Consider the following 13,914-nt stretch of genomic DNA (forward strand, 5'->3'; position numbering starts at 1 on the left):
CACACAATAGCTGATGATGTGTGTGAAAAGGTCAGCCAACCCCATCCAGCTCTGACCGTCACTGTGTCTCACACAGAATAGCTCTTAATCCTTGGCTGCTCCGTGGGGCTGCAGTATGGAACTCTCACTGCTGGTTGTGGTTTTACTGTATGCATATAACCGCAGACGGCTGTCTGCATTCCAGGCAATGGGTGAGATATACAGTGTTACCTTGCAAAACAATGGCTATCTTTAAGCGATATGTGATGGAGGTGTACTTTGTAAGGCATGATTAATTGGTACAAGGTTAAACGAAAAACACTTGCAATTCTTTGCAAAAATACAGAAATAAATATACCAAGTAACAATCGTCTCCTACTTACAAAATACCTTTAATTCATTGTAAATACATTTAACTAAGTCACTTATAAAGTGCAAGATAAAACTGCAATGATGTACAGAAAAGGAAAAAAAAAAAAAGAAGAAAAAGAAAAACAAAACTTTATTTCACGTCTTCTCATGTATCTCTGCGCTGTACATATCTGATATAAAAAGAACTACATGTATGAAAAAGCACAAGAAATAGAAATGGGTTTTTAAATAGGCCAAAAAACTCACATACCCCCTCTTTTATCTGGTCCGAGTCATAACCCCACGAACATCACTGCACATCGCTGAGAGAAGCTAACTCAACACTGGCATTTACTCACAAATTGTCAAAACATGAAAAATATACACTGACCTGTCAAATTCTGAACACAAAGCTAACTACAATGAAGTTCTATGAAGAAGTACAATGGTGTGAGAAGAAGTGTTACAAGTTTGTATGTGTTGGTATGAAGGGCGTCTGACTGGGGCATCAAAACAACCTTTTTTTTTTTTTCTTTTTCTCAAGAGCAGCAAGCCACTGACATATAAACGCATCCAAAGATGGCTTCTCATCTTACCATTCACAAGTTTCACACATAAAGTTCTAAAAGTAGGCATTGTGATATTTACGTTACCTTACAAACCAAGCCCAAACCACAGTTTTGAAAAGCCTGAAAGAATGGGATCAATCGAAAATAATATGATTAGTAATAATAATAATAATAATAATAATACATCCTCCAGCCATGTCTATGAGCAATGATTTCTTTGGTGAATCATGATTCATGATTCATGATTCACCATTGTGAGTTCTTTGGCATTCTGACTTGACTGTTACTACTTCCTTTAGAACGTAGGTTAGGTTTTGTGTTTTAGTCGACGTGACTCTCCGGTAACTAGATAAGAGCTCGCCGCATGCCCTGGGCCTTATGACTAGATTGGCACAGACAAATTCTGTTGAAGAAAAAAAAACAAATGTAATGATGACGTTAAGAGGGTTTTGATTTTCCTTTTTGAAGAACTTCAACACTCTAAAAAACTAGGTATTGGGTATGTTCCATGTTCATGTTTTCTAAAGTTCCTGGCCTTAATTGGAAATATATAGTATCTTGTCCATCGGGAGGTTTGTGATGCCGTTGCTTTCTACTTCGTTTGCTGCAAATTGACCCATCTTTGACTGGTGGTTTGCTTATGAAGCCCCAGTTAAAAATAGCATAATTAGATTCCATTCCTACACGCACAGTATGTATGGCTTTAATTAACATACCTAACCTTCCAGCATTGTGGTTCTGTAACAAAATCTCAGTAGGAGACAGCAACACCATCAACTGCATTATGATGGGTCAGTCTGAGGGGTTAGCACCACCAATAATGAACAACTAATAGTTATTGTACGCCAAACCAAGTCAACAACTGCAATAATAACAATAGTATGTCGAAACACTTGCAAACTAGCATCAGGTAAATCTCAAAACAGGTCAGTAATGGATTCACACCTTCAAGAAGCCACAACAAAAAATTTCACAATAGCGTGAATGAAACGCAAGAGGAGAATCAGTTTGCCAGCTTATCACCACACATTTCAGATGAATTCAATACGTCAACAACAGAGCACAAGACAAACCTCAAAGATAACCTCAAAAAGGCATCTGACACGTCCTGTCGGAACGTGCCAAGTGCACCATAATAGATATAGCGTATGTCAGAATAGGCATCAAATCATAACATGACTTCAGGGATTAGAATTAGCCAAAACCCCTACGTCGATAAGTAGAAAATGACAGTATTTTAACAGTAAGTTCTGGCATTTGCCATCGCATGTAGAGTAGCTTGCACTAAAGCTGCCGACAGAACAGTGAAATCTACTACATAGGAGACCACAGGGGTCTAGGATGGAATACTGAAGAAATATATGCTGTACTCAAATAAATGCTACCCTTGTGAAGAAAGGAAATAATAATATTGCTGTTGATGCACAATACAACTAAAAATACCACTGGGATGTTTAATCCATGACAATGATTTGGCATAGTGTAGAGCACACATCCAAAAATAAAAGGCCATTATTTAAGAAAAATGCAGATTGCCTTGATACATGTGTTGTCAGCTTCCTTAGAATAAATCCTTTGGTAATGACTATAATTCGAAGCAGATGTTGTAGTTCTCTTTCTAATATGGATCATCTTACACTAAGACTGTGCTGGTGACCCTAAGGCAACTCTGTAGCAAATTATATTATTGTGAACTACAGTTTGGTTATGAACACAGTGGTAATGTAGGGCTAATGTTGAATTATTGACTACAGAACGCTTGAAATGTATCTAAGGATAGGTATTACTTTTACGTTTTGTTTGAAGTACCTGCCCAATCTCAGTCGGTCGGACGGAGATTGTGATCTTATTGGATTGACTTATTGTAAAACATGTCAGAAAATTGAGAGATTCAAAATTCCCACAGCTAAAACATCTCCTTTTGTGATTGAGTTGATTTTGCCTACAAGGTATAATGACACATCCCATCTTTGGCCAGGCCCAAAGGTAGGCAATTTGGAACGGGGATGACGTAATCTATACATAACACATGCACTTATTATTTTAAGTGATTGAGTTTATAGATTGAAATAATTCAACTCTTTAAATCCATTTGTTTTGGAAAATGCTTCATATAAAATTCTATAAATATAGGCAAACCTCTTTAATTTCTATACCAATAGGCTATGATATTCCAAAAATCTGAATTGTTGTACTGAAATTGTGCAGATTCAGAGTTAAGACTAATACTACAGTTACAGCATGCAATGACTGTGACTTAAGGACTAAGTTATGCATGAAAGTAATTGGTGACTGACAGTAAAATGAAAGTTGATCATAAAATGAAACAAACCTCAAAGGAAAAAAAACACAAAGTGAGTACATCAGCAGTCAGTCAAAACCAGGAGTTGTCCCTGTCACTGATACTCATCTCTCTCTGGCAGATGGCGACCCCTCCAGAAGAAGGCACTATGGATGTCTCTGAATGCTTCCCCATGTCTCTGGTTTTGACTGATGGCTGGTTGGCAGGTTCCCTTGCTGGGAACCACTTGCTGGGACCATCTTGATATTAGGGGTCAGGGGGTTACAAGCTGTGCAAGGCTTCCCCCTCCCCCTCTTCAAACCCTTGGCAAAGCATTTTATTCTATTGACTTCTTACTGCAATGTTCTCACCCAATAAGAGTGTGATAAGTGGATGGTGAATCTTTTTTTTTTCCTTGGTACCTGAAGAACAAAGGCAAAGATTTCTGGCAGAGAAATGCTACCAGACAAAAAGCCTGTGAGAGATACCCTTCTGACCATGTAGAAGAGCCAGGCTGCTTACCTTAAGGGCTTCAAAGTATCTGCTGTAACTTTGTTATGGCAAAGTTTCATGTTTCATTTGTGTCCCAACCTACTGAAGAGGTCTTTGACTGAACAAAGTTCTCTCTTCTTTTTTTTTCTTCCTTTTTCTGGAAACCAGCATTCGTTCATTTTGGCTGTGCCTTAAAATGTCTTGGTTCGGTCTGTTCTTCATTTTGATTTGGACCAAACGTCAGTTCCTCCGAATCCTGGAAGAGGAGGTGGGGTTGCTAAAGATAGAGGTAGCCTACCCAGTAGACAACATTGAACAATAGAAAAGAGGTGGGAAAGAAGACACGAGAGTATGCGTCTAGTTCTAAGATGTCTATGTGCACTCGGCCCCTTCTCCATGCCCCTCCTTTGCACTCCTCGTAGCAGCAGAAGAAGCTCTGGCAGTCTTTTCCGTCCAGGCACTCGTATATGCAGGCATCGTCAAATTCCTGCCAGTACATGGAGTTGTTGAGTGCGATGACAGTAGGAGGAGGCCCTACATCCAGCACTGAGTAATTCTGCAAGACAATAACAGCACTGAGGAATAGAACTTGGCAGGCTTGCATATGCTGTATGTCAAAAACCATGTGCTATATTCTGACTTAGAATGAAAATAGAGTCATGACTTGTTCACAGTAAGTCAGAAAATAATATATGGCTGGTGAGAAACATGGTTTGCCTCTAATCCAAGCTGTGCTGATGGTGTCTGTCATTCAAAAGAATGATCTTGCTGATTTAACATGCAGTTTCCCCTCCAGAAGGCGGGCTCCATTCAGCACCAATCCTTCAGCTAATACAGCCTTTGAGTGTGGTGAACTGTATAGTAAATGACATTTCCCTATCTGCCTTATCTGCCTGTCTACATTGCTAATGACCAATCCTGCTATAAAGACACATAAACAAATATATGGCACCGAACTACTGCACATTACCAATAGGGCAATATTTGTTTTGTTGAAAATGGCAAAGGTAATTATCTTCATATCTCAGCAGGGTTCAAATCTAATCAGAATGAGTGATTGAGGAGAGGTGTGGGAACCTTACCTGCTGTGCCAGCTACTGTAGAAACAGAATGGTTCTGATGAGAGCCCTGCTACTCAACTACCAATAAGTTAGAAGTGAGCTGCGTTGTGAGACTAAGGCTAACTACCTCTAACAACGTACAGTATAAGTCAAAAGTATTGAGACACCTGCTTATTCATTATTTCTTCTGAAATCAAGGGTAGTACAGAGTTTGTCCTGCTTTTGTTGGAGTAGCTGGAGGATTTCCACTAGATCTTAGAGCATTGCTGGGGGGATTTGATTGCGTTCAGTGATGAGAGAATCAGGATGTTGGATGACCACCACCGAAATCTCATCCCCAGCCTCAACTCCTCCCAGAAATATTGGATGGAAAACCTTCAGTCAAGAGAACACAGTTTCACTGCTTCACAGCTCAATCTGCTCCTAGAGTCCTATTCAGGGACTATTCAGTGCAGGCAGTACTTCTCTACAGGGACTAGAAAAGCTGTGTCTGTGCTCGCACATTTGCACCTCTGTGTTAGCAATGGGCGCAACTAAAAGTACCTGAATGCATTCATTAGAAGGGGTGTCCACAAACATTTGGCCATGTAGTGTATTTGACACAAAAAAAAATAACTATCACTATCAGATAGGGCACACAGTATCTATACACAGAGAGCTGCCCCTTAATAATTTAGCAATAGACCTGCAAGGCTGAAGAGTGAATGAACCCTGGTATACTGTAAGCCTGACAGTCAGACTGAGCAAATCTTTAAGGCACACCTCACCTTAAACTATTGCTCTTTCCTTCACAGAGGAGATTAATTAAAAAAACGGAATCTTCATCATAGCATCTCTGAGTGCTTTCAGTCTGACTGTCAGGCTTACAGTATACCAGGGTTCATTCACTCTTCAGCCTTGCAGGTCTATTGCTAAATTATTAAGGGGCAGCTCTCTGTGTATAGATACTGTAAGCCTGACAGTCAGACTGAGCAAATCTTTAAGGCACACCTCACCTTAAACTATTGCTCTTTCCTTCACAGAGGAGATTAATTAAAAAAACGGAATCTTCATCATAGCATCTCTGAGTGCTTTCAGTCCTCCTGGGTGCTCTGAGGCCCAGACCCCAGTAGCCATAATCCACCTCTGCTCTAATTGAGGGCAGTGAAGCAACTCTTAGCTCTTACGTTCACAGCTCTTACAGAACCCCCATGGCACTATGGAGATGTCAACCAAGAGCACGTTTTGTTGAAATGGTACAACTTAATCCTCCTTTCAGGTGCCATTTAGAGCAGATTGCAGTGAAAGATTATTGTATTAGTCATACCATGCTATTTGTGACAGTAAATGGAAATGGGCCTGACACGCTGATTTGAAGTGGGCCTATAAGTGCTGGTTCTTAATATGTACTTACAGTGGCCTCCTGAACAACGTTAATAGGTCTGTATCTGAAAAGACCTGCTGGCTAACAATGACGTCAGTCTATAAAAGCATACAGGAAGGTTCTGTTTGTATTATTATAATTTATGTAATTATAGGGCTAACAATGCTAACTTTTCCAGGTGAAGAAGCTCTTACCGATCGTTTTGTCTTGTTACAGGTAGGTCTGCGAGCGCTGTAGGAATAATAGTTGAGCGTCGCATACTCCATGAGAGCCGCGAAGACAAACAGGAAACAGACGGTGACAAACAGGTCCATGGCTGTGACGTATGACACTCTGGGTAGCGATGTCCTGGCCACTGTGCTGAGGGTGGTCATGGTTAACACTGTGGTTATTCCTGCATGGCAAAGGCAGTCAATTAGATAAATATATTTAGACAAGCTTGCATCAATACACTTGGCACCTGCAATTTGTTTATGTAAACACTTACATAATGCCTCAGTTTTCTAGTGGTATTTTCCCTCTAAGGACCACTTATGTCATTTGTGTAGGTTTATGTAGCAAAAAACATGCATAATTTATTTTTACAAGACCGTTTTCAATCTCTCTTTATCCAGTGCAATTGAACAGGCTGTTTTTGTTACTAAGCCTTTAAAACTGATATGCAAATATATCTGTGTTCTGACTGGCTGTCCTGTATTGCACCTCATCCAAAAACAGTTCAGGCTCTAAACTCCTCTTATAAATTCCCTTAACTGTTATAGATACTGTATATGAAAATATGAATGTGACTGAATTCAAAATGGAATTTATTTTATTTTATTTTATTAATTATTAATACAATGGTTACATACAGCCATCAGTCAACCATTAGCCACCTGACTAATACTGAGTAGCACAACTGATCTGATCATTCGAAGCATGGAATCCACAAGACCTTTTAAAGGCCTCCTTGGGGTATCTGGCACCAATATTTTAGCAACAGATACTTCTGATTCAGATAATCCTGTAAGTTGTGAAGTAGGGCTACCATCAGTCTTATGTGCCCATGACCGTTTTGGAGATGCTCTGACCCAGTCAACTAGCCAGCATAATTTGGCTCTTGTTGAAGTGGCTCAGATTCATTTTTCCTGCTTTTAACACATCATCCTAAAGAATTGACTCTTTTCTTACTGCCTAATACATCCCACCCCTTGAAAGATGCCACTGTATATTTTCTTTTCACAGTCTGGACTGTTTATTAAAATGTTGTAGCTTTAAAACTGTAACTTTATAGTAGAAGGAAACAATAATAATCTTTAATGCTTTACAGTATCTATAAGTGCAGAAACCTTTATGGCATAGTTAAACACAGTACAGTGATTCTTCAATACATTCACATAATCGTTTTAAAGCAAGCTTTAAATACATTTAATAATGGGTAATAAGTCTATCAGTACCAGTCAAATGTTTGGGCATACCTGGTTGAATGTGTGCTAGAGTGACTATATTTTTGTTTTTTTTTAAAAAAAAAGGACCCTAATATTCATCGTAGTTAGGATGTTGTGGCTGGGGCGTTTCAAGTAGGTCTAAGTTATACGTTAAACAGCAAGTAGATTTTGTTTGGGTAATTAAGGTAATTAAGGCTATTTACTTGTCTTGCTAAATGAGTAAATGTTTATGTATTAATGTGTATTAACATACTGTAGTAGCATGGTTTCCATCCTTACACATACACACTGTTTGAACCAACCCCAGCCCTCATCCATGACATGCTAACAACAGTTCTCTGCGGTTCTCTGTCCTCTTTTTTTTTTTTTTAAACAATGTAAACGTGTGTGTGTGTGTGTGTGTGTGTAAATAACATCGGCATCAATCTTACTAACTATATAAATATTTCAATTAAATATATTTGCAATTAAGTCAGATCATTTCTGCACCACACAGAAGATATCAACATCCCTTTATGTTAAAGACTGTTGTTGTTGCTGGAGAATGTAACCTCCTGGCACCTGGACTGCAAAATACACTCTGACTAAAGATCAGTAATGATGTATGGCACCACCTCCGTGACTGAGTTATTAGTTTGTCCTTTGCCTCGACACCTTTTCTGTAGCCACTGATGGAAAAGGAAAAAGCTTCAAAATTGAAAATCCCTCCCACGCACCTAGACTTAGTCTTACACGTTCACACTCTGAGGTTCACTCTCCCTTGAACATTATTGAGATGCCTCCAAAACCCACTGACTGTGCCACAGTTTTCCAGAGGTTTCTATGGAAACAAGCGAGCCACATCTATTTCATGCGGACATTTCACACTCCCTTCCTCTCTGCTCTGCTACTGCTGGCCATAGCGATTACCTTAACCTGTTAAGCTACCGTTTCCTGATGCTCTAGTGCTTAGTCGAAGGTCTGAAATATGCACTGGAATATGCACTGCTTAGCTCCACACTGACCACATCACCTCTGTCTCACAGAAGCACTGCTGAGGTTTAAGGAAGGGATGGGTGGATTGATGCTGAAATATCGATACTTTAGATTTACTTTATACTTTACAGATATTTTTTCGCTAACCAGTCAGTGATGGGTTTTGGGGTTTTATATTGAATTACTATGACAAAATGTAGTATTGTGACTGAAAGAGAATATAAAGTCACATGGAGGTCACAGTTCCAGTGTTTCAATGGTGAAGCAAGCTGTCAGAGCACAGGCCCACAACTTTTATTGATTCCTAGTTTCGACAGTGAAAAAACCATGGGGATGCTGCCACTTTTGGTTTCCTAAATGCAAAGTGTCCATTACTTATAGAGAATCCTCCAACTTTTTTTTCCCTAAACCAATATAAACCTAGAAAATGAGCTGGTAAAAGAAACATGGTAAGGTGTGCCACAATGTAATCACTCTGTAAACCAACTAAAACCAAAAAATGTTCAATAGTACAAAAGTACAATAATGTCAAGTCTGGTTTTAGTAAGAACAGTAACAGTAAAAGTAGACTACATGTATCTGTTGCAGTGTTATAGCAAACAAGCCCAAGAAGCTAGCCAAACTACACCTGGTTACAAAGCACCTTGATTGCACCATCAATTCTTCCCCCTCGAAACACACACCCAGGCTTTGTTTTTGGGAGTGTAGCTGATGAAATCTCACTGGATTGGCTCACTGGCTACTGTGCACCAAGGCTTGTTAATTTGTAAGTGCATTGGAATTAGACTACACTTACTTTGTACTGCTTGGCTTCATTGATTCAACTCCTAAGACTCTTTCGTTCACAAGTGAAATAATTAGTCCATGTTGACTATCAGCACACCATCTGTCCTACAAATTCAACTAAAAAGACGAGGTCAACCTCAAGCAGTGCTTTATCAAGGCTTAGCTGCTCTTCTACAGCAATCACTATATTAATGTCCTCACACATTGGTCCTAGTGTGTTTTATTAATAAAAATAAAATAAAATAATAGCTTTATAGAAGTCCACTAAAATCCAGCAGGTTGTCCTAAGGGTAAAGTTTTCCCGGTTGAAGTCCAGACCCTGGTCAGCACCCTGTTTGGCCTGACATTTTCATGGCTATGAATGTAAGTTCTGCCTCCCTTCTCCTGTCCTTCCGTCTTTCTTTCAGAACCGTGTCGATCGAACGAGATGCTTGTTAAACAAATCTGTTTTTTAGCCCCTTTTCCTTTTCCTCCACCGAAAGCATAATGACTTCTTTTGTCAGACAGATTAATTGCGTTCATTCCTCTTCCCTTCCTGGTCTGTCTTGCCTGCTGTTTTTCCTCTTGCCCCCCCCCCCCCCCCTCCATTTCCCTTTCTTGTGTATAAGCTGCAGGATCTGTGGAGCAATACTGATGGGCTTTATCTACCACTGATCCAGTTGTTATCTTTAACATACACAGGAGAGCAATTCTGTCAGATCCCTTTGTCAGAGGAGCTGCTTGGAAAGAGCCTGAAAGGTCAGCAGCCAATTCTGAGAAGTGAATTAATCTGAGATTTATGGATTATCACACTTTTTAAGATTTTTTTTTTGTTTTGTTTTTTGTTTTTTTTTGCATGGTGACAGACATTGTACAAAAGTGTGCTGACTTTATGGAACTGGCAATTAACCCTCTTATCATTACGAACACAGTTTCCCATTTCCCCTTATCATGTTTTGCATCAGATGCAGCTTGCACTAGTCATGCAAGCAGTAGTGCTTGCAACATTAGTCATTAGCCTTGTGCTTGAATTCATAAACATAGGAATCTGTGAGATACAGTTCATGCACACAAGGACAGGAACATGACAGTCAGTACACAACAGAAAGCATGACTGAACCAAAGAAACCAATGTAAATAAAGCCAGTGAAATTAAAAGCGAACATCAAATGGAAAAAGGAAAGAAGTTGAACTGAAAGAAATTACCTTGAACAAACAGTGAGCTGGGCTGCACATGCTTATTGAAAGCAGGAAACCAAAAACGAAATGTGTAAAGCCAAAAGAATAAGAAAATATGCACAAGGTTCACAAAGCATGGAAAGACATGAGACATCAAAGACCAGCATTTATGAAGGACAGCAGAAATTGAAGTAGAAGTAGCTTTAGTTCAAAGTATTATTACTATTTTTAAATAAAGAAAATAATAGAAACTGCATTACAGTTTAATTATTACAGTTTAATCAGTAGATACAAAATCTACTTCACTAAAGTCATTAAAAAAAGTGAAAAGTTTCCCACTGTAGCCTGGTTACAGTACTTACAACAGTCAGTCAGGTATCTCATTTCCTTATGTGACTTATTTTCTCACATAACACAACATTATTTAAAATTAACGCCATAGGGAAATGTGTATAAAAAGGGGAAAATGTACAAAAACATAGAAAGAAAATAAAAATACATTTCTTTTAATAACGGTCGATCTCTGTCTGAAATACTCTTTAGGAGAATATACAGTCTTCCAACACATATAGTAGTGTAAAATGTGACTTGGGAAATGTTTGGGGAATGTGTGTTTGTTGGTTGTCTTTACCTAAAGCTGTTCTGGCTGGTGTTGCATCTTTTTTAATCCAGAAGGAGACCCATGAGAGGACCACTGTCAGGATGCAGGGGATATAGGTCTGAATGGTAAAGTAGCCCATTCTTCTGCTCAGGTCAAAATAAACGGTCATCACCACATAGTCGCCTGGTAAAAGAATCAAAACAGAGTGTTTACCACTGTCGCCAAGCAATGAGAATGTCTTAAACCAAATCAATGCAGTAATTTACATATTTTACACATGTAACATCCTCACCTAAATTTAAATACTGTCCCTCACACACACAAAACATGTCAGTCTGCCAGTTGTTTTGTATATTTTGTCCAATCGTATGGGAAATAGATGAAATGGTTGAAAATGACTTTAGGATGAAACCTCTGTAAACATCTTCTGTTTTTTACCTGTAAAATTGCTTTTTTGGAAAAACCTTTTTAAATGACAGCAACAAAATATTACACTTACAAACGTAATTGAACAGTGTATCAAATGTGTTTATTTAAATCAAGTAAATTTAATGCGGCACATTTTCCAGAGTGACTTTTTAATGGCTTTAACTCTTCTTGGATGGCTTGCTATACAGTTTGGTTTTTGTTTCGTGTGTAACCTCAGTGCAAATTTCACAATTTATTGCTAAAAGATGCAGATGACAAAATTGTCATGATGACCAGAAGCTTGGCTACTTAACAAGCATGTGCTAAAGCAGCTATATGTTTGTGAAGTTTGGACTGTGCAGCTAGAAACTGACTGAAGTAGATTGACTACATTACAATGTCTGCTTCACATTTATGTAATGAACTATTAAAATGGTGCATGAAGCCATTTGCCTAACCAGTTCCATTTCCTTAACTTCCAGTTTGGTTAAATTGCACTGGTTTGAGTTCCTCTGTGCTGTAATTTTTCCCAGATTCAAGAACAGAGCATGAGCGAATTTGTTCATTATATACAATGAACTGGCACTGCTAAACAGAAAAAGCAATCATAAATACAGTGCCTGATTTAAAGTAAGCTAAAGTAAATGGATTAGTGGATAAGCAGGTGATGTAAGATGTCTTACAGCCTCACTTGATTTTTCTAAACCAATCCCTCCTCTTATTATAGGAACATAAAAGGCAGCTGCTGTATAGCAAAATGTGTCATTTTATCTGAAGATGTTGTTGAACAAATCGGTGGCAATTCAGCTCCAAGGCCAGAGATTCTTAAATGTGAAGCTGAAGCTGAAAACCATTATGTTCTTTCAAAAGCCCACCTTGTCACCTGGAAATGGTTTTTATAAAAAAAGGTAACTGCAAACTCGAAAATGTCATAGCACTTGCTAGGATTTAATTGCATCCTTCATAAATGTACTACCCTCTTCCCTCTTTTTCCTTGCTTTTTACAGTGGTGGGTTGACATTTCTACATATTTCATGACTTACAGTGTGTCTTCAGAGGATATGTTTGCAGTAGAAATAGTGGGGGAACATAAAGCAAACATTTTTTATTTTCCCCCTTTCCACTCTGAAACCCAAGCATTTCACTCATACCCTTCACTTTCCCCCCTTTAAGCCACTGGCCATAAAACATTTTATCTGTCTGTCTGTCTGTCTGTCTGTCTATCTGTCTATCTATCTGAACAACGCTGCAAAATTTGTAACCATGATTAGTTAGGCAGTATTTGATAGCAAATCTGTTTCAGATATGTCATGTCTTTGAGTAACTCTTTTCAGTAAATCTTCATCTTCTACACACTTCTTGTATGTTATTGGACCTTTGACAGTGCTTGACAGGAAACATGTTTTGTAGAAGTATAATAACTGCAACAGTTGCAATGAGCAGGTGCTTTCTAATAATGTGGCCCATCCCTCCTTATAGAACACTTCATCTTTTCACAGCTGAATATTGCATAATAAATACCGTACACACCCAAGCCATCAATCACATAATTGGTCAAATATTTCTATGTTTCCTGCCACTCTACATACTACCACAGTCTACTATAAAATCGGACTAAATATAATGTTAACAATGTGCACAAATTCAAAAACGGAGACAGAGGCTAACACTGATTTATAGCATGACAGAGTAATTTAAACAACTCCTGCAGTTTTGCAACCAGGGGACTGTGAGGGGTCAAACCCACAAAATGTATTTCACTGTTGTGTTAGAATTGCTGCGGTTGCTGCTCTTGTGTAAGTATTGCTGTTATGACTGCTGTTGTATTATGATTGCTGTTATGATTATGTGAAACAAACTCCTATTTTTAACAAGCTTGGTGACATCTGTAGTTTTTGGTGAGTGCCTACTGTTCCCAGTCAAATCTGAAGCTTTGTTGGTTGGGTTGGTTTGCATAAACTGACAGTATTACCTGTGCGTTGTATCTTTTCCTTCCCTTTGGAAGAACCTAGGTTTCTGCTTTGGTAGATAAGTCAGGTTACATTTTATTAGCAAAGTCTCAATTTCAGACAAACATAATCTAGCTACACTAATAATAACAAACTGTTGTACTTCTTTGATTTAGCATGTTGCGTAAACATCCACAATGCAGGCTAGAAAAAGTAAGTGAACTTCTGTGTTAATGAAATCAGTTAAGGAGATGAGACTGGAAGTATAGGTTTTACAGCTGTTTGTCCATTAATAATAAAGTCCACACAAATGATGCACACACAGCCTGGTTACTGACAAATCTGTTCTTTCAAGAACGTTTGGGATAGTGTGAACCAATGCTTAGATGCAAACAACTTTTAGCCTCAGAAGACGTGTTCGAGAGACAGGCGAAGCTGAAAGGGTTTCCAAAGGCAGGAGTGGGTGACTCGTTGAGATCACTCCAAGAACAAAGCAGTAAGAAAGAACTTAAGG

The 13,914-nt window shown here is 38.7% G+C and overlaps 1 protein-coding gene across 4 annotated transcripts in view; it reads right to left on the reverse strand.

Moving 5' to 3' along the window:
* Positions 1–405: 405 nt before the first annotated feature.
* Positions 406–13,914, reverse strand: part of gabrg3 (gamma-aminobutyric acid type A receptor subunit gamma3) — a 129,099-nt gene continuing 115,590 nt past the window's right edge. For all 4 annotated transcript variants that reach the window (XM_072684430.1, XM_072684432.1, XM_072684431.1 and 1 more), the window contains 3 exons: positions 11,074–11,226; positions 6,291–6,490; positions 406–4,228 (listed from right to left, as the gene is read on the reverse strand). In XM_072684430.1, the coding sequence (XP_072540531.1) occupies positions 3,950–4,228; positions 6,291–6,490; positions 11,074–11,226 (632 nt within the window). In that variant the 3' untranslated portion in view covers positions 406–3,949. The remainder of the gene's footprint in view (positions 4,229–6,290; positions 6,491–11,073; positions 11,227–13,914) is intronic.

This window comes from Salminus brasiliensis, chromosome 7 (assembly GCF_030463535.1).
Source record: "Salminus brasiliensis chromosome 7, fSalBra1.hap2, whole genome shotgun sequence".
Taxonomy (NCBI): domain Eukaryota; kingdom Metazoa; phylum Chordata; class Actinopteri; order Characiformes; family Bryconidae; genus Salminus; species Salminus brasiliensis.